The sequence below is a fragment of the Carya illinoinensis genome, chromosome 8 (genome assembly GCF_018687715.1).
Source record: "Carya illinoinensis cultivar Pawnee chromosome 8, C.illinoinensisPawnee_v1, whole genome shotgun sequence".
Taxonomy (NCBI): domain Eukaryota; kingdom Viridiplantae; phylum Streptophyta; class Magnoliopsida; order Fagales; family Juglandaceae; genus Carya; species Carya illinoinensis.
The window spans coordinates 34,136,951-34,162,190 of NC_056759.1; the positions used below are offsets into that span (position 1 = coordinate 34,136,951).

The window sequence follows — 25,240 nt, forward strand, 5'->3', positions numbered from 1 at the left end:
TTTTGGTGAAAAATACTTACTTCCCCCAAAAACGTCCCATGGGTCACTCGTCAAAAATAACTCGGTGAAAAAAGTATTATTTCCCGCAACAAACATGACTTGTGCGTATATGTTAGTTTTCTTGGCTGGTTTTGGTGGTGGGAAAAAGAAGTTGTGTGTGGGAAATACTGATTTATTTGCTTATTTGGATTTATTTCGTATATGTTGTGTATTGAATGATGGGTTTGCTTGGTTCTTTCGGTTTTGACAAACAACGATCTCAAAAATTTTGATAATTTATTTAGCTGAGTCTTTTTTATTAGATTGTGATTTGTTGTGAGCATTATTTGAAGCCCTAGTCCCATTTTTGGCCTTTTGATTTTAGTCTTATAGTTGACTAAGGCCATATGTAACCCACTATCGACTCAGTCTTTTGACCTATTACTAGCCTTTTGTTGGCTTTGGCCTATGATCAACTCATTGTTGTTCACAGTTCTAGATTTGATACTTCAGCTTCTAGTTATTTTATCACCAACAACTTTCTCATCATCTCATTAGCGATCAATAACAAATATGAAGGTAATACTCAAATTTCTAATTCAAGATTTCAAAATTATCTACCTTGAACTTGAGGGAAGATGCTGGAGATAATATCAAATCGAAAATTTAATTTGATTTTCAGAATTATCAAATAACTCAAGTTTGATTTTTATAAATTACAGTATCTCATCTCAATATAATTTTTCCTATGAATAAAAATCTATGCCTTGTATTCAATAATATTTGAGGATAGAAAATATGTATTCTTCAAGCTGTAAGTTATATGTCAACCATTAGCTAAGTTTGATATTTTTCTTAATAATATGTTTCACTAAGATAATTACAACTTCTTTAAAATAAAACAAATTAAATTAAAAAAATGTGCATATCATTATATTCTAATGTTCTTGAAATATATAATGTGCCTTTCATTGTTTTCTAATTTTCTTGAAATAAAACCAAGTTAAAAATGAAATTACTACACAATTCTAATTTGATGACAATAAGAAAGGGCCGAATAAAAAACTGCAACAATATGCAAGGGCGCCATTGCTCTTGAACGATAAGAGCCAAATCGCCAAAAGATGAGGAGGAAAATACAAAAACAAGAGAAAAGCACTAACTGATATACTTTTTGTCAGAACTTCATCATTGCACTTGGCCCAAGTTAAAGAAAAGAGAAACCAGTGAGCTTTGAAAGACCATTAGTCTACGAAGACTGTGTCGAGATTTAGGTTCTGCTTGTTCCAAAAAATTTTTATTTTAATTTCATTATTATAATTTTCTCAAATTCTTATATAAAATATAATAAATAATTTAACTTTTTTTTAATTTTTTTAAATTCCAATACAATAATAATATTAAAATATAATATTTTAATATTTAATCTTAAAACTCAAAATTCTCATTTAAAACTTATCAGTGGCCAACAGAACCTATATATATTCGTATGGATGATGGGTCTTGAGAATGCTGTATGGAGATACGGGTTCGTCAATCCCCCTTGCCATCTTTAACCTACTCAGCCTCGTCATGGGTTCGTCAAAGACTAGAAATCGGCCCCTCACCCTTCCCAACAATTTCACACACTAAAATGACAGTATTAGTCTCGAGGCAGCAACCAACGAGCTTTAGAACATTCTTGTGAGCACTCACCTTTGCAGAAATTGCTAAATCAGTGAACATCTCGTTCTTTTCATGATGAACATATAACAAGTTCGCTTTCTTAATGGAAATTGTTCGGCCTTTAAGATAACCTTTATACCATTGAAGATCAAAGTTATTTGTGGTTTTGCTCAACTTTGCAAAGGAGAAGGTACGTATGGTAATAGGCTTGCCAGAACAAATGGAAACCAGCTTTTCAAGTACCCTGCTAATTCCATTCTCTCTCTCTCTCTGTCTCTCTGAACATTCTTAATAACTTATGTCTGTCCCCAATCTACAAGGTGCTTGAACAAGGCCTCACTTATAAATCCCTTATCCCCTACCTCTCGGTCAACAATAGTAGAGCGAGGCTTTCTAGTAATCTGGAAGCATCTGTTAGCGACGACCTCTCTTGCCCGCGAATATAGAGGGAAATTTCGTAGAAATTAAAATGGGAGTGTTCCTCCTGATTATCGCCTTTAATTTGTCATTAACGACTAGGAGAAATCTATTTTTCAAACCTAAACTTGTAGAACTCGACCATTCACTTAAAGATGCCTTTGATGGGTGGTTTAGAGGTTGTTTATCTTCTCCTTTCCCCATTATGCTTTTTGGATTTGCAGGAAGTGATTTGTTTAGATACCGATATGTAAATTAAACTTTAACAAATTAAATTATGCAATGCAAAAAACTTGAAACTAGAGAACCCAAAGTTTTTGTTGGCCTTACGAGAGAATAAAATCATAACAGAAGTCTCATTTTGTGGAAAATAAGAAGTCAAACATGACCACAAACAATGTAGATAAATGCCTTCAATTCAAAAACAAACATATACAAATTAAAAACACAAACAGATAAATGCACAAAAATCTCAAATCTAACACGTTAAATGCACAAACAGATAAATGCATGAAACTTTCAATACATACACAAACAAATTAAAAACAGTACAAATAGATACAAAACTTTACAAAATTTTCGGAATGCAAATGCAAAAAATTTTGAAATACATAGTAGATATGGTGGATGAAATGCAAATACAAAAAATTTTGCAATCCACTGTACGACCCTCGTCTTTGTATTCTCTGGCTAATCTGGATTTCCTTGACATCTCGGGGCAACTTGTAGATTATCATACATTTCAAAATATATTCTTGAAAAATATTCTAGAAATTAATGTTATGTGCTTGGCAGTTTTCAGTAATAAATATATGATAAATTCTACCTTTCACAATATTCATTTGAACTTTTATGTCAAATCAAAAATTTACTAAATATTATAACCAAACGGGGCCTTGCTGTTGCGAGTCACCCTTGTCTTGATCAGAAAATGCAAAAGCATAAATTGGATAGAAAACACTAATTATTTTTTTTTTTATTGGCCTTAATAAAACTATAAAATTTAAAAAATCTGCTAGCAACGGATCATATGCGAGTTTCAAGCACCATCCGAGGGGAGGGGAGGGTAGTGTGTATGTTTGAAGGCATCAGGATGTTAAAACCATCTGCTGCAGTAGATACAAGCATTCCTGGAATCTGTGAATGCCAATGTATTTCTTTCAAGTCTTTCTGGCCCTGTTTAAAGTCAAAGCATTGTTGAGTTAACACACTGAATCAACAGATAAATTTGTAAATCCATCATCTCACTAGGAGGTAAGTTCGGATGAGTGGGTTACCTGATGAACAAATAGAAGTTGTGGAGGTAGATCTTCAGGGGCATTTACTTGCTCTTTTGTTTTTGCTCTGAACTCTGCATCCTCTTCATCATCATTTTCTAAGGAAAGGTCCCATATTCTATGCAGTGAAGCCAAACGATCAAAAATAAATGAACAAGGCTCAGAAAAATATGTAGCATAAGACAATCAACTTCTATCCAAAGAAGAATAATAAAAAACAAGTATATTTTGCATTACCACTTCTTAGTTTATACACAAATCCATTCTATCATGCGCATTACTTACGTTAGCTGATTGTCTGATGATGAAACAGCCAAAGTAGAGGCTTCATGTGGACTCCACTCAATGGATGTGATAGGGTGTTTATGGTATTCAAAATGTGCCACTACAGAATCTCCTTCCTCCTCAAAGAAAAATCACATTTAACATCAACATTATCAACAAGATCAAAAAACCAATTTCATAACCTACAATCCTTCTTTGGTAGCAGTCTCAAGTGTCATACAATTGATACTAAGAGGCAAAGCACTTTCTTTAAAGATGCAGCTTGTTCCATCTTTCTTTTGTTAGTTAACCCACTTTTTTCAAAAAGGGATTGTAGTAATTGTGTGCTTCTGACCAATCTGAATTTACAATACAACTTATAGAATCAATGCAGAAGAATGACAGCAATAAGATTGAAGACATACTATTATTATAACAATGGCCCTTAAGCTGATATTTATTGTAGATCATATATTTTTCTAGAAAATATGATAGAATATCCTATACTGGACCGTACCTTTAGCAATCTGAGATCACGAATAGAAAATGTCCCGTCGTCACTTCCAGATGCCAACATACAGCTAGCCAGCCTGATCAGAATCAAGGAAATGCCGAGAGTGATCATCACATAGATATGAGCCGTAAGGATTTTCAAATAGAGAAACAACCAAAACTATTAGTAACCTGTTCCACGATATGACATTCACATCTGCATTATGAGCCTTGAAAGATGTTGCTGCTGACTTCCCTAAACGCACATCCCATATTGCAATAGTCCCATCCACAGAACAAGAGGCAAACACATGAGGTTCTGTAGGGCTCCACTGCAGGAGAAGAGATGGAACAAGAACGGTTACAAGTTTGAAAATTCACTGGTTAGGGGAAGTCCACAAGATTCAACTACATTTAGGAATGTAGTTGAATCCCAAGCAACTATAAATTCACTGGTTAACTATATACCTGTAGATCTTCGACACTCGCAGCATGACCAATAAATGGTTTGGTATCAACATTCCAAGCCTCATCAGATCTAGGCTCCCACAGATAAATACAATTCTTGCAGTCCCCTTCACGCATGAAGAACATTGCCAAAGTGACACATTAAATGCGTTAAGCAACAAGTAATTAAGGTTCCTTTAGGGAAGAAGCAAAAAATAAATAAACAAGTACAAAATCAATAAAAATAAAATACCATCTAACAGTACCAGATACAAGCCTTCCTGGAACAATAGGGTTCCAGTCTATAGCATAGCCTTCATCTTTGTGCTCAAACTTAACTAATGAAGCTCCCTGAGCACCTTGTGTTTCTGATTCTGCTAAAGCATTCAGATGAGAGCTGAAGTCCCATACCTACATAGCATTATCAATTTTATTGAAATCTAAACCTTGCAAATAAAAAATTTTCAAGTTCATACAAACCTGGATTATTCACACCATAACTTTTCTTTTTATAAATAAAATGTCATAATTTCCTAGACACGTATTAAATCTCAATTATCTATTTTGCCTTGTGCTAAATAGTCTATCTTAAACTGGATGTTTTGGTTTGAAATGGAAGAATAATTGAAGAAAGGCAAAAATGGAAACTAATCTTCATAAAATGTTATTCATTTTTTTTTTTTTTTACAAATGGCAAGATTTATAATGAGAACCTTTAGTTTATTAGAAAACTGTGAGGACAATACAGTAAGTGAAGCAAAAATTTCGAGTACAAGATGGTATACATATTTTGGGACATTTAAAATTGGAAACTAAAAACATTATATTGGAACGGATAGAGCATCTTTATCTATCGCTACCACCATCTTGTTGCCGTCCGATGCTTTTTAAGGCCCCTGATGTCACTTATAAACGTGTATTACTAGAAATGAATGCTCATTTATTTCCCACACACTATTTTCTACATAGAGTTGGAGGTGCCTATCCTAGTGCACAACTGCATATGACAAGCAGGAGTTTATTAGCTAGTTTATACCTCGTAAGTTTCTAACCATAAAATTATAAATTATACATATCTAATTAGCACCTTCCCTGGGAGAAGGGGAGAGAGAGGGAAGATGGGTTAGGTTTATAATTTCCAACCTTAAGAACCAAGTAAATATTCAATGCAAACTAAAAATATGTTGGCTTCATGACATAATCCAGAGATTCAAGAATCTGAAGTCATATTATCACATTCCATACGTAATATGCTATATGAACAGCAAGACAGAAAACTAAGCCAAAATAGGCATTAAAATCATGAAAACCCCCACAATATAACATGAATTCTTACCTGCACGTAACCATTAGCTGCCCAAGATGCACATATATGGGGATTTTGTGCCATAGCTCGTATACGGTTTACACATCCATTATGAGCTACCTTGTGCAACTGGAAAATAAACAAATTGAAAAGTATAAATAGATAATGGGAAGAACAAGCAGCGTGAATCTCTGTTTTTGTGAAATAAGCAGAATTTCAAAAGAAACAAGATGTTGCCTGCAAACTCGGACTCCCGGACCCACCAAGCTCCTCATTATCATCATCATCGTCACTATCACTATTGTCAATCTCCATATCAGAGTTACCAGCTACAGGTTCGGAAGGCACTAGGTCACGTCTTTTTCCTGTTATGTTGGACATTTTAAATATTCCAATAAAGTTCAAGGAAGCATCCTCTGCCTGTAGAAGAACCATGACGTCGAGATACAATATACAAAATGTGATGAGAAAAGGATAAAGGACTATAAAAAGGAGGTAATAAAAAACTAAGTATTCCTCTTCCTAATATTAAGACATCAATATTGTGATTTTTCTTCCTCTGCAAGCAAAAGGCGTTGCCTAAGTTATATGCAAAAACCACATTTTGATACTATGGTAATCTCTGGGAAATCCGTATTGCACACTGGAGTAACATAATCCTCACATCTATTAGGGAAACATTTTTTAATCACGAAGCAACTACACTTTGTAGATATCAATGACGACTTTACGCATGAAGAAGATTAAACTGAATATATGCTTCCATAACCATACATAAAAGGCAATGAAATAAACCTCACCTGAGTACCAGCAATGAAATACATTGTTTGCGGGAACTCCGTTCGGACCAACCCCAGCGTATCACGTACTATATCGAAGCTGTAAAAAATTTAAAATTCTAACAGTAAGCGGGACTTCAGCAAAGAATAGATAAACTTGGGGTGGGTGGTGCTTAAAACCTTCCAACCCAACAAGCCTAAGACAAAAGCCTTTGTATTCTCATTGGAGAGGAAATTTAAATAATCCTAAAAATAAAATTGTGTTCAAGAATAGTTCAAATGCTTTCTTACTTTATGCAATCTGTAAGCAACCAAAGCATTGAGGTGCAAAAATGACTCCATCAACCTCAGCAAATCACATCCAAAATTTAAGCTATCAAATTCAAATACGATTATAAAAACTAAATAATGATTCATTGCATTTGTTGCTTGGTCATTACCAAACCCACAATTCAAAAAACCCATTGACCCATTATGGATTGATCAACTTAACAAAAAACCCACAACTCGAAGTTGAAACTTATAACCGGTTCTCTTCACTTTCCCAGTAATCAAACAAAAAAGGCACCGAGAATCTTTTTATTGTTTATTTTTGGTAAGTAAGAATAAAATTTTATTGAATCAAGTAAATTCACATAGCCCAAGTATACAAGAAGCATACAAAAGTGAACAACTAGTTACAAGTTAGGAACTAGAAAGAGATATAAAGAAATCTTGACATATAGCTTACACGAATTGAGTCACCATTGAATGGAAGAAATAGCAAGAGAATTAGCGGTACCTAAGACAGGGCCAGTCAATATGGAAGGCGTGAAGGGAATTATAGGTCGAGGGGTCGCACTCAAGCTCCTCGCCTTCATCCAATTTATCCACACCTGGTTGCCACACCTTTGCCGGCATCGATGGTATCGAAGACGAAGATCCATCTCCTATGCTCGAGACCTGCACATGAGAGAGAAGGTTGTGTGAAAAGGTCACCCAAAAGGCAATTAAAAAAACTAAACGGTTGATTAAGAAATCTAGAAAGAAAGAGTTTAACCTTGCTCTTTGTCTTGATTTTCTTCGCGCTTTTGATGCTACGAACCATTTTTTACCCCTCGAGGTTGATGCAGAGCGGCACTTTTAGGTACCCTAAATGAGATTGTGGGAGAAATGAAGGGAATTGGAGATGCGAAGAACTGAAGGTTGATGTCGTGCGAAGTGTTCAAGCATGGTTGAACTGACCGTTAGTGGCCGTTTCACCTGATTGATTTTATATAAATATTAACATATAAATAATTATAATAAAAAAAAATTAACTACAAATTTAAAATTACAATCTAAACCATAAAAATACTAATATTAAAATTTCAATAATATCAAATATGATAAATACACAAATATGACCCACATACATTACAATAATATTAAAATTATATCCTAAATATAATAAATAAAACACACATTATAAACATATTAACCTTACAATTCCAAATATGATAAACAAAAAAATATTTTACATAACGTAACACACTTAAAAAAATATATATAATATTCATATAAAATATATATATATATATATACACAATACGGAACCGAGTAGAAACAAGCCCACATGCGTCTAAGTTCAAAGAAAAACATGCAGCCCACGTGAAACCCATCAAAAACACCTAATCGGCTAAGTTTTCATAAATAAAGGGGCGTAAAGATAATTTAAAATAACACTTCTCTTCTACAATCTAGGTTAACAGAGGTATATAAAAAAAATTTCCTTTTAAGGCAACTACACAAGAGGAAGATCAACAATGTGCAGCGGCAGCACTTACCCAAGGAAGAACAAAGAGACAGCAGCACCATGGGAGGGCGTGACAGATGCTGGGATGAGGTGATGATGCGGCGAAGACACCACCGATCTGGGTGGTTAAACACGAGGGAGAGATAGATGAGAGAGAGAAGACGAAGATGAAAAGGGAGATGAGAGAGAGAAGGAGAACGATGCTCTGTTTTGGTTTTATAAAAACAGGGGCTGGTTTTAGGTTGTTCACGCTGGAAAATAATGGCTCGGGCGGGACAGAGGGTGCATGGCTAAACAGAGGCTCACGGTGGGGGGCACTTGCTCGGTTTTGGGTATGGAAAAACAGGGGACACACGGGCTGAGTTGGGTGGCGCACGGTGGGGCTACGGTGCAACGGGTATGCTGACGGCAGGAGAAACACGGCGGGAGAAGCTGTGGGGGCTAAACGATGGTGGTTTCTGTGATCTTTGCTGCGTGTGGAGGGGCTGTGAACTTGTGGCTAGCCGTTTAGGAGTGTAGAAGAGGTGGAACGGTGGTGCAGCGGCAATAACACGCTGGGACTGCCGTGGCTTTGATTCTCTCGGTCAGGTGCAGAGTGTTTCCGTGCGGTGGACGCACCCGAGTTGGCCTTCTGTGAAGGTGTGGACGTGCAAGAGGAGAAGGACAGCGGCAGCAAGTGTTTGGGCAGATTCTACATGCATGGGATAATGAATGTGCGTATATAAAGAGGTGATGGACAAACCCTAAGGGAAAACTTAGGAAGAACGTGCAAGCGAGGTGCGCATTGGCATGGAGACTAAAGCCTCTAGGGTTCTCACGGGTTTGGGCTTTGAGGCACAAAGTTTCGACTTCGATTTAAGCTCAAAAAAAAAAAAAACTAACTTGTGTTTTAAATTTCTCGATCCATAAATATTTCCCCTAATTCCAAAGTATTTAAATATTTAAACCTTCTTAGCAAGTCTAAAAATTTATTTGATATCCACCAAAAATAACATTTGACCTCGTAGTCCATTCCAACAATTAATACTCATAAATCTCAAATGGACCTTTCGTCCGTAAAAACCTCAAAAATTTTGAAAGCAATTAGGTACTGGACCCGGGTGTTACAGTGGATATGAAAAGTGATAAGGTTTCCTAAATGTAAGAATTGATTATAGAGGCTAGGCTAGGATTTCCTAAAGTTAAGGAAATCCTTATGGAGGGTTTGGAATTTCAGTTAGGGCTTAATAGCGGAAGGAGGCTAGGATTTTATGTATTGGAAGAATGAGAGATCTATGGACTTGGCATGGGGTAGGCGTGATATGTGTTTGTAAGGTAAGAAAGTAGAAGATATGTGTATGGAATGATGGAGGCAATGACTTAAGATGGTGGAATGTATGAGGCAATGGGAGATCTGGGCTAAAGCAAATGATGGGAGGTATAGAAAGCTGATTTGGTCTAAGATAATGAAGGAAGATGAAGACTTTATTTTTGGTATATATGGATATTTTGAGAAATCAAATAATATGAAGAATAAGGCATAGTATATGTTTGAGGTGCAAGAAATTGAAAGAAAATAGATGAACAAACTAGAAAATATATATAAGAACAAAGATAGATAATTGAATGGAAAAAAAGAAAGAAAGAAATAATCATAAGATAAATAGATCATTCACCACCGATTCACGAATTGCATGGTGATGAAATAAGCTAAGTTGAATCACCACCTATTAACGAATTACAAGGTGATGATCTTCTCATTGAGATTTACAAATTGCACAAACTAACTCAAGTGCCAAAAGATTCGCCAAAACTCTTTACGTACCTTAGATAAAGAAAGCTGACTAGCAATATGTGATTGAAGTCATTGTCATTTGGCACATAAGGAGAGCCACAACAACACTAGATTTTTTGTCAGAGTTACTATTATAGATTGATATAGTGAATTTAGAATAAACACATGTAATATTTTCATTGGTACACATGTAATGTTTTCATTAGCTTACACAGAGAGTTAGTTATTACAGTTACATCTATACACATCTGTATTAGTCTAGAAATACAGAACTATTCCTCTGTAATTGATCTAACTCAATAAGAATACATTCTTTCAACTTCATCTCTCTCATATCAGATCTATCTTCTCCTCCATCTTTGATTACTCTGTTTCATGGTATTAGATTGTAAATGGCTTCTGTTTCTCAATCAAATGTGGAGAATATTCCAAGTTATTACCATTTACGAAGTGGTGATTCACCAAGGAGCATACTGTTGTCAAATCTACTCATTAGGGAAAACTATCATACGTGGAGCAGGTCGATGATGATGACTTTAAAAGCCAAAAATAAGATTGGGTTCATGAATAGATCAATTCTGTAGCCAAGTTCAACAAATTCTACATATGAATTGTGGGAGAGATGTAACAATATGGTCTCTTCCTGGATCATCAGCTCTGTTTCGAAAGAAATTGGAGGTAGCATCATATGTTCAAGAACAGCTCAAAATATGTGGGATGATCTGAAGAACAGATTTACACAAAGAAATGGTCTAAGAATCTTTCAATTACAGAAAGATTTATCAGTTTTGACACAAGAGGACTTGTCATATTACTATACAAGATTCAAATCCCTATGGATCAATTGCTGGATCATAATCAAATTCCAATGTGTACATGTGAAGCCCTAAGAATCTGTAAGTGTGATGTGATAATGTTTTTTTTTGTTTTTTGGATTATCAAGATCGCCAGCATGTGATGCAGTTCTGATGGGGTTAAATGATTATTTTTCTCATATTAGAGGGCAAATTCTAATGTTAGAACCTTTGCCGAATATAAATAAAGTGTTTTCTTTGATTGTTCAAGAAGAAAACCAGAAAGAGATTAGCAAGCATAACACGATTGATATTGCTATTTTCATGAGCAAAGTTCAAGATGCAAATCCAACAATGAAAACGTTTGGTCCTAGAAAAAAACAACAGAAAAGATATAAGCTGTTATGCACTCACTGTGATATGAATATAACCATACAGTGGACAAATGCTACAAGGTACATGGTTATCCTCTAGGCTTCATTTATGGCTAGAATTCTCCAAGATTATTGAAAGTGATTTGGATTATCAAACCCCAAAGGGTAAAGTGCCTTTCCAACTCGCATTACATAACCCGGACCTATACGGTCCAGATCCAGGTAAAAGCACCTGGGTTTCGATTTAAATCCGGTTTCCAGATTTCTAATTATATATAAAAAAAAAATCTTAAGCAAAACTCACCCAACCCTAGATGTTTCACCGTCTTCCCTCACTCTCACTCTCTCTCTCCCCTAAGCCCAAAACCTTCGAACCTTACCTCCGAATACCACGGCTTCTTTGCTGCCATCTCTTCCTGTGACCTCGAAGACAGCTGACCATAAGACTGCTCCTCCGGTCAAAGAAAGTGAGTGACTTCTCTCTCTCTCTCTCTCTCTCTCTCTCTCTCTCTATATATATATATATATATGTTTGGTTCCAAAGAAAACGGGGCGAGAAAGTGGAAGTTTTAACAAATATTTTTGTTTTATACTAATTTGGGTGGAGGGTTTTCATTTTCTCAGATTCGCATTTTATGGAAAAATGCATTTGAGTTTTGCGTTTCTTTCTTATATCTCTACTTGTTTGTAGCAAAATGGAGCCCTAGTTAGTCGTCAGTTCTTATTTGGTTACCGTACAATAAGTCACTTGATTTTCTTTTTCCTTCTAATTTACTCGATTCCTTGGCCACATTTTTTGTATAATAAGGACATTTTGTCTTTAAATCCCAATATTGTGTTGTGCAAGTTTATAAATCAGATGTTGCAGATCCTCCTGCTGAGAAAAGTTTGGAGGGTTTGGTTGACAGAGGTAAATTCCTGATTTTTTTGATTTAAGGATTTTTTTTTTACTTTATTGATATGGGTCTGTTTTGATGACAATGTTTAAATGAATGAATCTTTGAGGAATATATTTGTGGGTTAGATCTGGATTTACAGAATCTTTGAGGAGTAGTTTTATGGATTAGATCTGGGTTTAGAGAATCTTTGAGGAGTATATATATATATACGTTTTATGGAATATGGATCCATGGGTTTGTTTGTTTGCTTTGCAGAGGTGTATAGAGAATGCACCCTCTGTAGCATGTGTATAGCTTTAGATAGCAGAGCATAGCTCTTTGTTTCTTTTACTTGCATTGTTGTGTCTATCTTTGTGGTTATTTTTATTTCTTGGTGTGGATTGGGTGTTTCTGGAGCAAATTATACCTATCCAAGAGAGATATTGGTGAGATTCAGTGTTTGTTTAGATGGATGTTGTGTGCTTGCTTCTCATTCTCTGTGCCCAGACTGTAGCTGGGTCTTATATAATAGTTTTGAAAAGGTAAGCATAGAAAGGAAAGAGAGGGAGGTTAGTTTTGGAATTTTTACTGATGTTCTAAGGTCTGGAGTGGTGGAATCAAGAGCTTTACTAAAGAAATCCTCCTACTACTTTTGGTGGGGTCTGCGTAATCTGAGGTTAGTAATATATAATCCTTTAACTAAATTCACAGTTAGTTATAGATAGCAAGATTGACCACATTGTCAAGCTTCAGCTAATGCTTTAGAGCTGAAGGCATTTTTAACTTGTACCTTACCTTTTTTGTTTCCTTAGTTCTCTTGGGCAAAGCCTGTCAACAAGCACATATGTTTGGGAGATAGCCTTTGCTGTTTTCATAGCCATCTCTAGATTGGTATTGTTCTTGTTATTATTGGTAATATGCAGGTAGTTCTTTGGTTCTCAGGATTCTCTTAGCAAGCTACTGTCGTAGCATCTTGAGATGATTATGTTCAAATATTTTGAATTTTGTGCATATGCACCTCATCTAGACCTTCTAACTGATAGGCTTATAGAAAATCAGACCACCTTCTATTCATCACATGTCAAACATGCATTATACTTCTTTGGTATCCAATTAATACCTCTAAGGTATGTTTATTCTCAACAATTCTGTAGTTCTATTTTAACCTGCTAACTGTCATATTGCCAACAGAAACTTGAATTGGGTCTGTTCTTCACAATTCCATCCACTCACTCAACTGGAAATTTTCTGCAGAACCCACAATAGTTTTAGAATGGAATAAGCTGCTATATGATGAATTTTTCTTGTGCTGCTTATAGAAATATCTGCAATCCACAACAATGAAAGTAGAAGAAATGAGAGTGAGAAGGACTGATGCAGAACAGTGGATGTCCCAACGTATGCTCCCTGATAACTTAAGGGAGCAGGTCAGACGATATGAACAATACAAATGGCAGGAAACCAGAGGGGTCAGACGATATAAACAATACAATCCTACCATTAGATATGTAATTTTCATATATTGTGATTTTATGTTTTGTAATATAATGTCTAAATACCAAATAATGTAATATATAGGGAATTGTATTATATGTTGCATGCATCTTACATGATAAATATTGATTTTTTTTTTTAATTTTAATGCATGGTAATTCGTTGTTTCTAACTTTAGTTATTTTTTATATAAAATTTAGTTTTCTATTTAGATATATTTTATTATTATGGAAAATGTTCAACATGACTTTAACAAATTTTAATTATATTTTGGCTTTATATATTAAAAAAATTATGCTTTTCAATATTTTTTTTGAAAAACTTGTGGTAGAATATTGGCTTTTAGATTAAAAAATATATATATGCCTTTCATGTTGAAATTCAAGTTTTCTACATTATCCTTTTCTTGAAAAAATAATATGCGTTTATGCTATTAAAAAAGAAAAAAAGAAAAAAAAATGGGTTGATTTCGAAACTCGGATTTTCAGGTTGTAAAATCTTGGATTCACCCGGGTTTCGGCCCGGGTTATAATCCGGTCCGGAACCTGGTCCAAATTTTAAACCTGGGTTCTAGGTTGGGTATACCCCTGTTTCCGGTCCGGTACCCGGTTAAACACCCCTAATAATTATACAATTTTTTTTTTTTAAAATGAATTAATTTGGGTGTATTGGCTCAATCTGCTGATAAATAAAAGTCAAATCCATTGTGATTGTACTGCTTGCAGGGTTGAAATAATAGAAGCTGAAAGATGATATTTTTAGGTATTTAAGCTTAAACTCTAATCATCTAACTTCATATTGGAGGAAGTTAAAACTAGTACTCCTCAAATTGATAGTATTTTATAGGTCAATTTCTTCCATTTCAAAGCCTAAAAATCAATTCATAGAACAGCTGGTGCATTTGTGATCAAAACAAGTTATTTGCAGCTGTCAAGAAAAAATATCTTGTGCATTTGTTATTTGTACAAGTATCCTTAACTCTTATTAAATATGCTTGCTTAAAAAGAAAAAATGTTGTTTGTAGCTGAGCTAAAACTGTCCTGTCTTCTTCAACTCAAATTGATAGTATTTTACAGGTCAAAGTCTTCTTTTTCAAAGCCTAAAAGTCAGCTAGAGCATTTATAATCAAAACAAATTGTTTGCAGCTGTGAAGAAAAAATATACTTGTGCATTTTTTATACGTACAACTATCTTTTAACTCTAATTAAATATGCTTGTTTAGGTTAAAAAGTAATTTGATGATAAATTTAGGATTGTAATTGAGTCGAGTTGAACTGATCTTTGAATTGTCAAGTTTAACTTGGTTGCTCGCCTTGATGAATTGAGCTCTTAGCTTGAATTCAACCCGAAAATGATATTGAGTTGAGCTAAGAGTTAGCTCGACTTAAGTTGTTTATTTTCTATTTTTTAAATAAAATATAATAACTAAAAAATTAGAGAAATTGCAAAAAAAATTTAAATTTTATAGAGGTTTTACAACTAAGAAGTAGACTCTCTTGAATTATAAAAGTGCATAAATTACGGCTACAGAAATTACTATTACGATACATATAGTATAATAGTATGAAGAGTGTTATAGCTATAAAGAGATTACACACAAATAATTTTAAAAATTGTTGTGGTTTTATATGATCTATCAAATCTGTTTTACAATAAAAATAATTTTATAATCTAATAAATCACATTAAATCATATTTGTTTGTAGAATTATTTTTGTATAATTATTTTATAACTAGAATATTTTTCTAATAATATATGTCAACACTTCATAAATAGTTATGAGTGCTAGTATATAAAATTATTAAATTCTATTAAAGAGAGAGAGAGAGAGAAATATATATATATACACATTTATTGATACGTAATTGAGTTTTAATTGAATCGAACTAACGAGTTTAATCTAATATAATTAAGTGGGCCTTAACCTTAATGAGCCTTAATCGTGTTTAATTGGGTTTTGTATCATTTACTAGTTAATGGATTTTTTTTATTTTTTTTTAATAAACGAGTTTTTTTTCTCATAATCGAGTTGGATTTGAGTTCGACGGTATCAAGCAAAACTATCGAATTACTGTTAAGAATTTGACCTTATCTTGTTCAACCTAGGTTGTCCAATCGACCTTGTCACACTCGTTAGTTGTTAGGCCCAAAATTGATCTGTCAAGTTGGAAAACCAAAAAAGTCACTAATTAAAGGGTAGAATTAAAAACTCAGTCATCAATCTGCCGATGCCGATATATATATATATATATCTATATATAGAGCGGGTAAGTTTAATTAAAAAGTTAGCCCCAGGACCCTAAGTTGGAAATTGTAGGTTGCCATCACATTGACACCGATGTTAGGAATAGGGTGTGATCACATCGTTTTCAACGACACCATTGTGGCTGTCGTTTTGGAATGAAAAGAGTCATTATTTATATAATAAAATCCAGTCGAATTTCAATTCTCAATAGCAGTCAGGTCAAATCCAGAACAACGTACACTCCTATTTTTTCCCTGATTTCCAATGATGTCGTCGCAAATAATATGACCAACCTCCATAGATAATATAAAATAATCCGTATGGTAATATCAAAACGTGCTATCTTTTCAGCGCATCCAAAACTTGACCGAAAGTTAGAAGAGTTTTGAAGCTTGAGTAATACTTTGGCCACCGCTGGCCCCTTTTTTTTTTTTTTCTTCTTCATAAACATCAAGAATAAATTATTTAATATTATTATAAATTATTTATATTTTTTTAAAATATTAAATATGATTCGAAAAAAAAAAAAAAAAAAAAAAATTTGCCTAGCGGTGGCTCTAGTTGTACTCTTGAAGCTTCCGTGTATGTATATAAATATGACAAATGTATCGTCAAGAACTTCAGAGGCAAAGAATTTTAAGACCCAGAGAAACCCAAGACAAATATATTAGTTTTGATTCTCATTTAGTTGTTCAAGATTTTGTGTCAAAACTCGAATGGGAGAAGGCATGGGCATGGAGATGTTGCCAGAAGATTGTGTTTCCACAATTCTGTCCTACACTTCTCCATCAGATGCATGCAGGTCTTCAATCGTGTCCTCTACCTTTCGTTCCGCGGCACAGTCCGATGATGTGTGGGAGAGGTTTTTGCCGGATGATTACGAGCATGTTGTCTCCAGGTTGGTCACTCCTCTGACGTTTGCTAAAAAGAAGGAGCTTTTTCTTCTTCTCTGCAATCCGGTTCTCATAGATGCTGGCAAGAAGGTAGGTTTGAAGTGATCTCCAAAACCCCTCATTTTTCTCACTCTCATGATCTCATGCACATCTTCTCTGCATACCTCTTCACCATGCATCTCTTAGCTCAGATACTCTTTGCTCCGAAGAACTTTGAAGTTTGCAAAAGAGAAGTGTTACATATTCAATACAACATAGAGCTTCAAAGCTGTTAGAGAAGATCTGTGGATGAGAAAACTAAAATTAAGCATACATCTCTCAATTATACCTTCTGTCTATTTTCCTAAAAAAAAAAAAAAAAACAGAGCTTTAAGTTGGAGAAACATTCTGGCAAAAAGTCCTATATGCTGTCTGCAAGAGAACTTTCCATTACATGGAGCGACGAACCCCTCTATTGGAGCTGGAGATCCATACCCGAATCAAGGTTGCTTTTCTCTTCTTCTTTTCTGATACAGAGAGAGAGTGGGGAGCAAACAACAAAGCATCCAACTTCATTTTTTCTTCAACAGGTTCTCGGAAGTGGCTGAGCTCAGAACAACAAATTGGTTAGAAATCCATGGCAGAATCAAAACTCAAAATCTATCTCCAAATACAACGTATGGTGCTTATCTTGTATTGAAAATTTATGATCGTGCATATGGGTTGGATTCAATACCATCTGAAATATCAGTCTCAGTGGGTGACAAAATATGCAATGGCACGGCTTATCTGCGTCATGGGGATCGAAAGAAACAACAGATGGAATCCCCGTTTTATATAAACAGCATCGAGATGTTGAGAAAGAGAGTGGCGGAAGGAGACGGCCGAGAGGTCCCAAGAGAGAGAGATGATGGGTGGATGGAGATTGAGCTGGGGGAGTTCTTTAGTGGGGAAGATTCTGAGGAGGTGAAGATGAGTTTGATGGAGGTCAAGGGATATCAATTGAAAGGAGGACTGGTCATTGAAGGAATTGAAGTGAGGCCGAAAGACCAATGAAATGAAGGATTATTTGCTCTGGATTGAGGGAGAAAACAAGTGCTGCAGAGGGTTTAGGTATCAAGGTGTTTGCTTTTACATGGTGTTTCAATTGATTCTTTCATTTGTTTTTCATGTTAAAGTGAAAATTGTGTAATTAGAAGGAAGAGGGTGTTAAAAAAAAGGAGATAAGATGATTTTTGCTTTTGGAATTCAAAGGAAAGCAGAGGAAATTCTGTTCCATGTATATATTTTTACACAAGGAGACAAAGGATTGTCTAAATAGTATAAAGGAAGGGAATTTCACCCATGTGCTGATGTTTTATACTATTTAGATTACATTCATGCAACTAACACATGAGAGTCTCTTCTGCGAGTGTGGACTATCAAAATTTTAGGAGTAATGCTACGAGGTTTGGGCATCTCATGGACTCTGATGAATGATCTTGCCCAGACATACTTTAGCACTGTTTTTTATGCCGAGTCTTTCTACTTGCAAGCCGACATGAAGATTACACCACTCGAACTACTTACGTGACAACATTTTATTTATTTAAAGAAATTTTACATTTGCTATAAACTAACAATATTATCTTTTAGAGTACTGAACTAAAACTCTTGAAATTGAGACGTCAAAAACACCCACAGCGTTGAGGGTGATGTGATCTTAGTTTACAAGTATCCCAAGTTATCATAGAGTTCCGGGACAGACTTGGGGCCTATATTCTATTCTCCTCATGTTTCTTCCAAAACAATCTACGGCAAAGAAAATAAAGAAATAAAAAATAGAATTAACACAATCATACAATATCGATCCATCAACGTGTGACGTTGACATCTGCTTTTAGAACATAGCCCAAATCCCCTGAAATCATGCCTCATTTTGAGTGTCTTTGATGTCCTCGTGCGTTCCCATCATGTCGTCATACAAAACAAACCCAAAAAGGATGTCGTCATGTTAATAACATTATTGTACAATCTGCTAAATACAGCATATTGTAACTCATTTCATGTGGAGGAGCATATGCCCTCATAGGAAAGAAAAGTTAAGAAAGGCAGGCTCTAGGCTCCATGGCTTGGCCGAGTAATACCTTCTACGAATGAGTTTAATTTAAAAAGACCAAGCTAGTAAAACCAATGAGCTGCTTAGGAAGCATGTGAACTGATCCCAAGTTGAAACCAAGCTTAAGATGTAAGAGAGCAAAAGAGTTGACTGTTTTTTCCCTACATAACAGGTTTTGGCGGGAGGCCAGAACTTAAAAAACCAGAGAAATATGATAGCTCCAGTACCTATTTGAACGCAGGCTAACCTACATGCAGAATTGCTCCTGCAACTGACAAAATTTTTTACCAAGGTTCTATATTTCAAGTTGAAAGATCAAGCTGCATATGATAATTGGCATTGGTGATAGCAGAAGAACGAGGTACTAAATCAGTAGACACAAAAGTTTGATCCAAAAAAGATGTTATGAATTATATACTTCTTAAGAGACAACCAAACAGAAAATAACAAGATATATGTTCAAACTTTACTGCAGCAGATACATTGGGAGATCTCAATGTTTTTTGAATGATGGCGTTTCATTAGCTGTTGAAGATCTCATATCAACAACATCTGCATATATCTTCCTTCCATTCCTTACAGAATCTCAAGAGAGGAAAGGCTCTGAGACAAAAGATACAAAAACTTGGGGGTCTAATTTATAAGGCAGGGATGTTTCAAACTTGACATCCATGCTGGTGAGAACATTCTGTGTGTCAATCTCTCAAAACTTTATCCGGCTATGAGTACAAAATCTTCAAACAAGAATATGCTTAAATTACCTTAAAAATATGCTTATAAAGTACAGGAATTTGGGAAAGAAAGCCCCGGATGGGCTTCAAAACTTCCTCAGCTTATTCAGTATTGATGATTATATGCCAAGAGTTCAGACAACTGCCAAGGGTTCAGTTCTACCAGTTACATCCTCATGGGTTCTCGTCTTTTTCCACACTTCTTAATTCTAACCAAGGGGTCAACTCCTTTCTTAAAACAAGAAGTCAACAAAAATTAAACATTGACAGAAATAGCAATAAGGTGTGAACATAAACACAAATCAATTCTGTTATTAACAGCACAAAAGTGGGTTTGAAAGCCTTAACTTTATACAAATATTGATGATTATATATGCTTAGAGAATATGGGGTTGTAAAACCTCCTCGAGCTTAAATTCTTGAACAAAATGGGGAAAGAAATTAAGCTAACTCCGGACAATTTGCCTAAAGAAGCAATCCCAGACATATAATCATATGAGACTGCTCGAAAAAAATTTTAAAAAAATGGCACACTTTGTAAAAGACGTAAATGCAGAACACTAAGGCATCCTTTGAGAAAATTACAAATTTACAAGTGACATGGATTACAAATTTACGAATGAGCGAGCTTTATTCTTCAGAAGTGATATGGATTACAAATTTACCAGTAAGACAGGCAATTAAAAAGGACATCCTTTGACAAAATTAACCACAAAATGTGGCCCAAGCACGTTTATCCTGTTTGAAATACAATTCCAGCAGATCTCCTAAACCATTTTCAGGAATTATTCTGTTCTTCAGTTTCATTTCCCACCTTGACAGAAACTAAGGTCTCCATGAAAGTAATCAACTGCAACGTCATCGGTTCTCCATCAATTTGAAGATAGTTCATTTCTTTGGTAGAGGAGTCATACAAGAACAGTCGACCATCAGCACTTCCAAAAAACAGGGCATCATCCTTCCAAAACCCTAATACAGTGTCAAATCCTGTAAGAGGTCCCAGAGTATATATCTTCCTCCAAGATTCCTCGACGCCAAATTCACCCAACAACCATATATGAAAGCAAAAATCTGACTGTTCTTCATCTGAGTTACGAACAGACAGAGCCACCGATTCATTCAACAAAAACAAGTCTCTCCAATTATAAAGCCCACTCCCAATAACTCTTTTATCTGGCATCGGTGTTCTAAGGAAAACCTCTTTGCTCATGTCAAATGATAAAATATACTCGCAGTCACCTTGTGCCGGCCATGAAGCCATTCCATTAGTGTCCGTCCTCGTACCCATAAAACCGTCGTAAATGAAACTGTACGGGACATCAAACCAGGGTTGACTATCAACATGTCTCCAAGAATTAGTACGTAAGCTATATAGGTCACTTTCGTACATGTATTTGCCTTTATAGTACAAAACGGAGGGATCAAACTCAAAGACGCGAAGTAGCCTGATTATCTTGTAGTCATTAGTCTTGGAATCAAAACCGAATCTGATAGCATTACCAAAGCCGCAATCGTTACTACGAAGGCGGCGCAATGTTGATTCGGGTACAACCTTTGTTTCTTTAGTGGCAGGGTTCCATATAAAAATTTTCCAGGCATATTTATCGGACAGGCAGAGCAGGCCATCGCAAGAACCCACGACAAAAACGTGGACTTTCTCGTTGATCCCAAAATACGGAGGAGGCAAAGGTTGTGTAAGCGATACTTGGAGTGTTTGGTAAGAAAGAGTGGAGAGAAGATGATCTCTGGTAGTTTTATCTAGCCGGCTAAGGAGAAAAAGGGCATTCTTGTTCTTCTTTGAAGGGGAGCGATGGTGGAGGATGTGTTCTCTGATGAAGTCATGGCGAGTAATGAGAGCGTACCAGGATTTGCAGACGCACTTGAACCGCAATAAAGAAACGACTGGCAGCGATAGCAGCGTCTGTAACACCAGGTCTTCCGGCAGTTCGTTGGCCATCGACGGCTTTCTGGGTTTCTTCAACTTGGGTTACAAAGTGGAATAATTAAAATCGGTTGGATTAGGGTCTTCTTGATCAGAAGATTACAGTTCCAAAAAACTCAACTCAAGGCAGCATACGCTCAGAAGATTACAACGTCTTCTTGGCTTCCTTCGGGAGATCATGAAATGATGGAACGGAATGGAGTTAGAAACTCAGTTTTGTTGTGGGAAATGCAGTTAGGATGACAGTTGACTACCGTTTGACTGAATGACTGAATTGAATAAAATAATCTTAACTTGAACGCTTAATATTGTAGATTATGAATTTTATGATCTTGATAGAAATTTTAAAATAAAAATTATATTAAAAAATTATATTTTAATAATATTTTATTTAATTTTTAACTTTTATCTTATCAATATAATCGTACGAAAATCTTCATATAAATATGCTTATATTACTTAAAAAATATGCTTATAAAATACAGGAATTTATAAATTACCGGATGGATTCTCCTATTTTTCCACACTTCTAAATTCTAACAAAGGGGTCAACTCCGTTCTTAAAACAAGAAGTCAACACAAATCAAAACATTGACAGAAACAGTTTGACTGAAATAACAGTAATGTTTACACCAAAATCAATTCTGTTATTAAAAGCACAAAAATTGGTTTGAAAGCTGCTCACTTTATGCAAACATTGATGACGATACATATGCTTCGAGATGCTACCTCTACCTCTCTGTTCTTGTTGAAGGTAGAATGTTGCCACAGTAATAGGGTGCGGCGAAATAACTGTGATTTTCGGTGCTCTCAAATTGGCGATTTTGGCGATTTCCTTTTTTTGAATTTTTGTGTTTGTGAGGCCCTAGGGCTGCATGGCTGCCTCCAGGCCCTGGCTGGTCTTATGGTGCCGGGGGATCGTGGGCGCTCTTTTGCTGATATGGTTGACGCATATGCCACTGTCTCTTCTGGAGGTGGTGGTTCCGTAGCGTGCTTCAAAAATGGTGGATAGGGAATTTTGTGTGGTTTTCTCTAATGAAGAGATTTTTCTATCAGCTCAACCTTTTAAGTATTTCTTGGTGATGGAATTTCTTCGACAAAAGCCTTCTCTTGATGTTATTAGGTCTTGCAGGGGTCTTCTGAATCAGCCTGTGGTTTCTTCTATGAGAAGGCCAATGAATGTATTTGTTAGGTTTTCTAATGAAAAAGATTTCATAAAAGCTTTTGCACGTGAATCTTGTGAGGTAGATGGTGTTTATTATAGGGTCTTCCATTGGACTACGAATTTCTATGAAGAGACTGAACCTTCTTTGGTGTTGGTATGGGTTTCCATTCCAACATTACCACCGAATTTTTATCATGAGGTGTTCCTTCATAATATTGTTAGCCCTCTTGGTAAATTTTTACGTCAGGATAATAGTACTAATTGTGCTACTAGAACGGATGGGGCTTAAGTTGTTGCAGATGGAGACAAAAAGAAAATAAAAAGAGAAAACGGTGAGTCATGCACCGTTTGTCCCTTTATCATATTAGGCACCGATTGCACCGAAAAATATTTTAGGCTGTTCTCTCCTATAAATAGGAGAGAGCTCAGTTGAGGTGTGTGTGCGGACAGAGTGTAGCAGAGAGAAAACAGAGAGTGTGCTGCATGTGTGTGCAGACAGAGTGTGGGAGAGAAATAAGAGAAAAACAGAGTGGGTGAGTAGAGAGAGTTTACAAGAGAGATTTTGTAAAAAATAATTTCATAGTGAAATTACAGCAGCTGTGGACATAGGCAATTGTCGAACCACGTTAAATTTCGTCCCTCCTTTATTTATAATCATCTCTGTGTCAGAACAGCTCCCAACAACTAGTATCAGAGCTCTGGTTCGAGCTGTCTGAAAATTTAAGTTGCTCAAAATTAATTTTTGACAACTCCACGGTGTTCCTCGCGTCAAGACGAATCCGTTGCCGCAAACGGAATCGAAAACGGAGGTCGGACGAGCCCACACGCGCCCCTAGAAGATTGGCGCGTGCATCTGCTGCAACCCACGTGCCCCCACGCGCTCCGGAGGTTGAAGATGCGTGCACCACACGCGCCCTCACGTGCTCCAGAGGTTGAAGACGCGTGAAGGACACGCGCCCCCACGAGCCCTATAGAAGATCAGCGCGTGAAATACACGCGCCTCACTCTCCCCCACATGCACACAGTGTTGTAGCGCGTGTAAGACACGCGCCCACTCGCACTGTGCAGCCCGTGCGAGTGACACGCACTAGACAGATCAGAACCGTCCGTTTTTCAGATCTGTTTTGGGCTAGATCTAAGTCATTCGGAGTCCGATTTCAACGATCAAATAGTGCTTTCCAACTATTTGGATCATTCCGGACTCATCCGTACGGTCGAAATTTTGAGATTCACCATCAGTACATTGGATCTGAACCATCCACGTGTTACAGATCATTTTGGGCTAGATCACGCTAGTTGGAGTTCCATCGCGACGATCAAATAGTGCTGACAAACTATTTGGATCATTCCGGACTCATTTCTAGCTAATTCGAGTGTTTCGGACGTAACGGTGATCTTTGTTTGTTTAAATTTGAACTCATTTGTAAAGTTATGGCTAGAGAAGAAGCTAAAGGTGTTGGTATCGAGAAATTTGACGGTACAGAATTTGCCTGCTGGAGAATGCAGATAGAAGATTATCTCTATGGGAAGAAACTACATCTTCCACTCTTAGGAAGAAAGCCAGATGACATGAGCAATGAAGATTGGAGTTTCCTTGATAGACAAGTGTTGGGAGTCATTCAACTAACACTGTCAAGATCAGTTGCACACAATGTGGGAAAGGAAAATACCACAGCGGAGTTGATGAAAGCTCTATCAGACATGTACAAGCAGCCATCAGCCAATAACAAAGTGCATTTGATGTACAAGCTATTCTACTTGAGAATGGCAGAAGGAACTCCAGTTATTCAGCATCTGAATGGGTTCAACACCATCATCAATCAATTAGCTTCAGTGGGAATTGAATTTGATGATGAAGTACGTGCACTGATTGCTCTAGTCAATTGCCAAAAAGCTGGGAGGCCATGAGAACAGCTGTTAGCAATTCTTATGGCAAAATAAAGATGAAGTATCAAGATATCCGGGACTATATTCTTAGCGAGGAAGTTCGCAGAAGAGATACAGGAGAAGCATCAACTTCCAGTTCTGCCCTAAATCTCGAGACGAGAGGTAGAGGAGTTAGTAGAAGTTCAAATCGGGGCAAGTCAAAGTCCCGAAGATGCAGAAGTAAATCTAGGTCCGAAAAACAAGTACAGTGCTGGAATTGTGGCAAGATTGGCCACTTCAAAAATAATTGCAAGGAAGCAAAGAAGAAGAATGAGCATGACTCTGCTAATGCCATAACAGAAGATCTCCGAGATGCCTTACTCCTTTCAGTTGACAACCAAATTGAATCTTGGGTGTTAGATTCAGGAGCCTCATTCCACACTACAGCACACCGAGAAATCATGCAGAATTATGTCATTGGTGATTTCGAGAAGGTGTACTTAGTAGATGGTGAAGTATTGGAAATCGAAGGCATGGGAGATGTACTAATCAATCTGCCCAATGGAAGTGCATGGTTGCTACAGAAGGTGCGACATGTTCCTAAGCT

At 36.2% G+C, this 25,240-nt stretch overlaps 3 protein-coding genes and 1 long non-coding RNA gene across 5 annotated transcripts; 2 read left to right on the plus strand and 2 right to left on the minus strand.

Moving 5' to 3' along the window:
* Positions 1-2,872: 2,872 nt before the first annotated feature.
* LOC122318271 (protein HEAT STRESS TOLERANT DWD 1-like) lies at positions 2,873-9,042 on the minus strand. 2 transcript variants are annotated; one of them, XM_043135492.1, is made up of 13 exons: positions 8,432-9,042; positions 7,666-7,868; positions 7,408-7,568; positions 6,648-6,726; positions 6,085-6,267; positions 5,878-5,976; positions 4,808-4,952; positions 4,563-4,669; positions 4,287-4,426; positions 4,120-4,192; positions 3,624-3,739; positions 3,339-3,456; positions 2,873-3,237 (listed from the first exon to the last, which is right to left on the minus strand). In XM_043135492.1, the coding sequence occupies exons 2-13, from the start codon at positions 7,711-7,713 to the stop codon at positions 3,088-3,090; spliced, it is 1,419 nt and encodes a 472-aa protein (XP_042991426.1). In that variant the 5' UTR covers positions 7,714-7,868; positions 8,432-9,042; the 3' UTR covers positions 2,873-3,087. The 2 variants fall into 2 exon arrangements, with proteins under 2 accessions (XP_042991426.1, XP_042991427.1); XM_043135493.1 differs by lacking the exons at positions 7,408-7,568; positions 7,666-7,868; positions 8,432-9,042 and adding an exon at positions 7,357-7,388.
* Positions 9,043-11,279: 2,237 nt separating this feature from the next.
* On the plus strand, positions 11,280-13,823 carry LOC122274269. The gene is made up of 2 exons (XR_006228266.1): positions 11,280-11,809; positions 13,540-13,823. It is a non-coding gene; the product is annotated as an uncharacterized LOC122274269 (long non-coding RNA).
* Positions 13,824-16,572: 2,749 nt separating this feature from the next.
* LOC122318029 (F-box protein PP2-B15-like) lies at positions 16,573-18,176 on the plus strand. The gene is made up of 3 exons (XM_043135154.1): positions 16,573-16,942; positions 17,218-17,336; positions 17,422-18,176. Exons 1-3 carry the CDS (start codon positions 16,676-16,678, stop codon positions 17,885-17,887), a joined length of 852 nt encoding a protein of 283 aa, XP_042991088.1. The 5' UTR covers positions 16,573-16,675; the 3' UTR covers positions 17,888-18,176.
* A 2,133-nt stretch (positions 18,177-20,309) lies between these two features.
* LOC122317797 (F-box/kelch-repeat protein At3g23880-like) lies at positions 20,310-21,745 on the minus strand. The gene has a single exon (XM_043134818.1). The coding sequence runs from the start codon at positions 21,615-21,617 to the stop codon at positions 20,439-20,441; it is 1,179 nt and encodes a 392-aa protein (XP_042990752.1). The 5' UTR covers positions 21,618-21,745; the 3' UTR covers positions 20,310-20,438.
* Between the last annotated feature and the right edge of the window lie 3,495 nt (positions 21,746-25,240).

Excerpts from the sequence above, each read along its gene's own strand:
- LOC122317797 (XM_043134818.1), bottom strand. The coding sequence starts at position 21,617 with ATGGCCAACGAACTGCCGGAAGACCTGGTGTTACAGACGCTGCTATCG.
- LOC122318271 (XM_043135492.1), bottom strand. The coding sequence starts at position 7,713 with ATGGTTCGTAGCATCAAAAGCGCGAAGAAAATCAAGACAAAGAGCAAG. Across the intron at positions 4,670-4,807 it reads TCCAGGAAGGCTTGTATCTG|GGGACTGCAAGAATTGTATT; the intron begins GTACTGTTAGAT and ends TCATGCGTGAAG. Across the intron at positions 3,238-3,338 it reads AACTTCTATTTGTTCATCAG|GGCCAGAAAGACTTGAAAGA; the intron begins GTAACCCACTCA and ends GACTTTAAACAG.
- LOC122318029 (XM_043135154.1), top strand. The coding sequence starts at position 16,676 with ATGGGAGAAGGCATGGGCATGGAGATGTTGCCAGAAGATTGTGTTTCC. Across the intron at positions 16,943-17,217 it reads TCATAGATGCTGGCAAGAAG|AGCTTTAAGTTGGAGAAACA; the intron begins GTAGGTTTGAAG and ends AAAAAAAAACAG. Across the intron at positions 17,337-17,421 it reads AGATCCATACCCGAATCAAG|GTTCTCGGAAGTGGCTGAGC; the intron begins GTTGCTTTTCTC and ends TTTCTTCAACAG.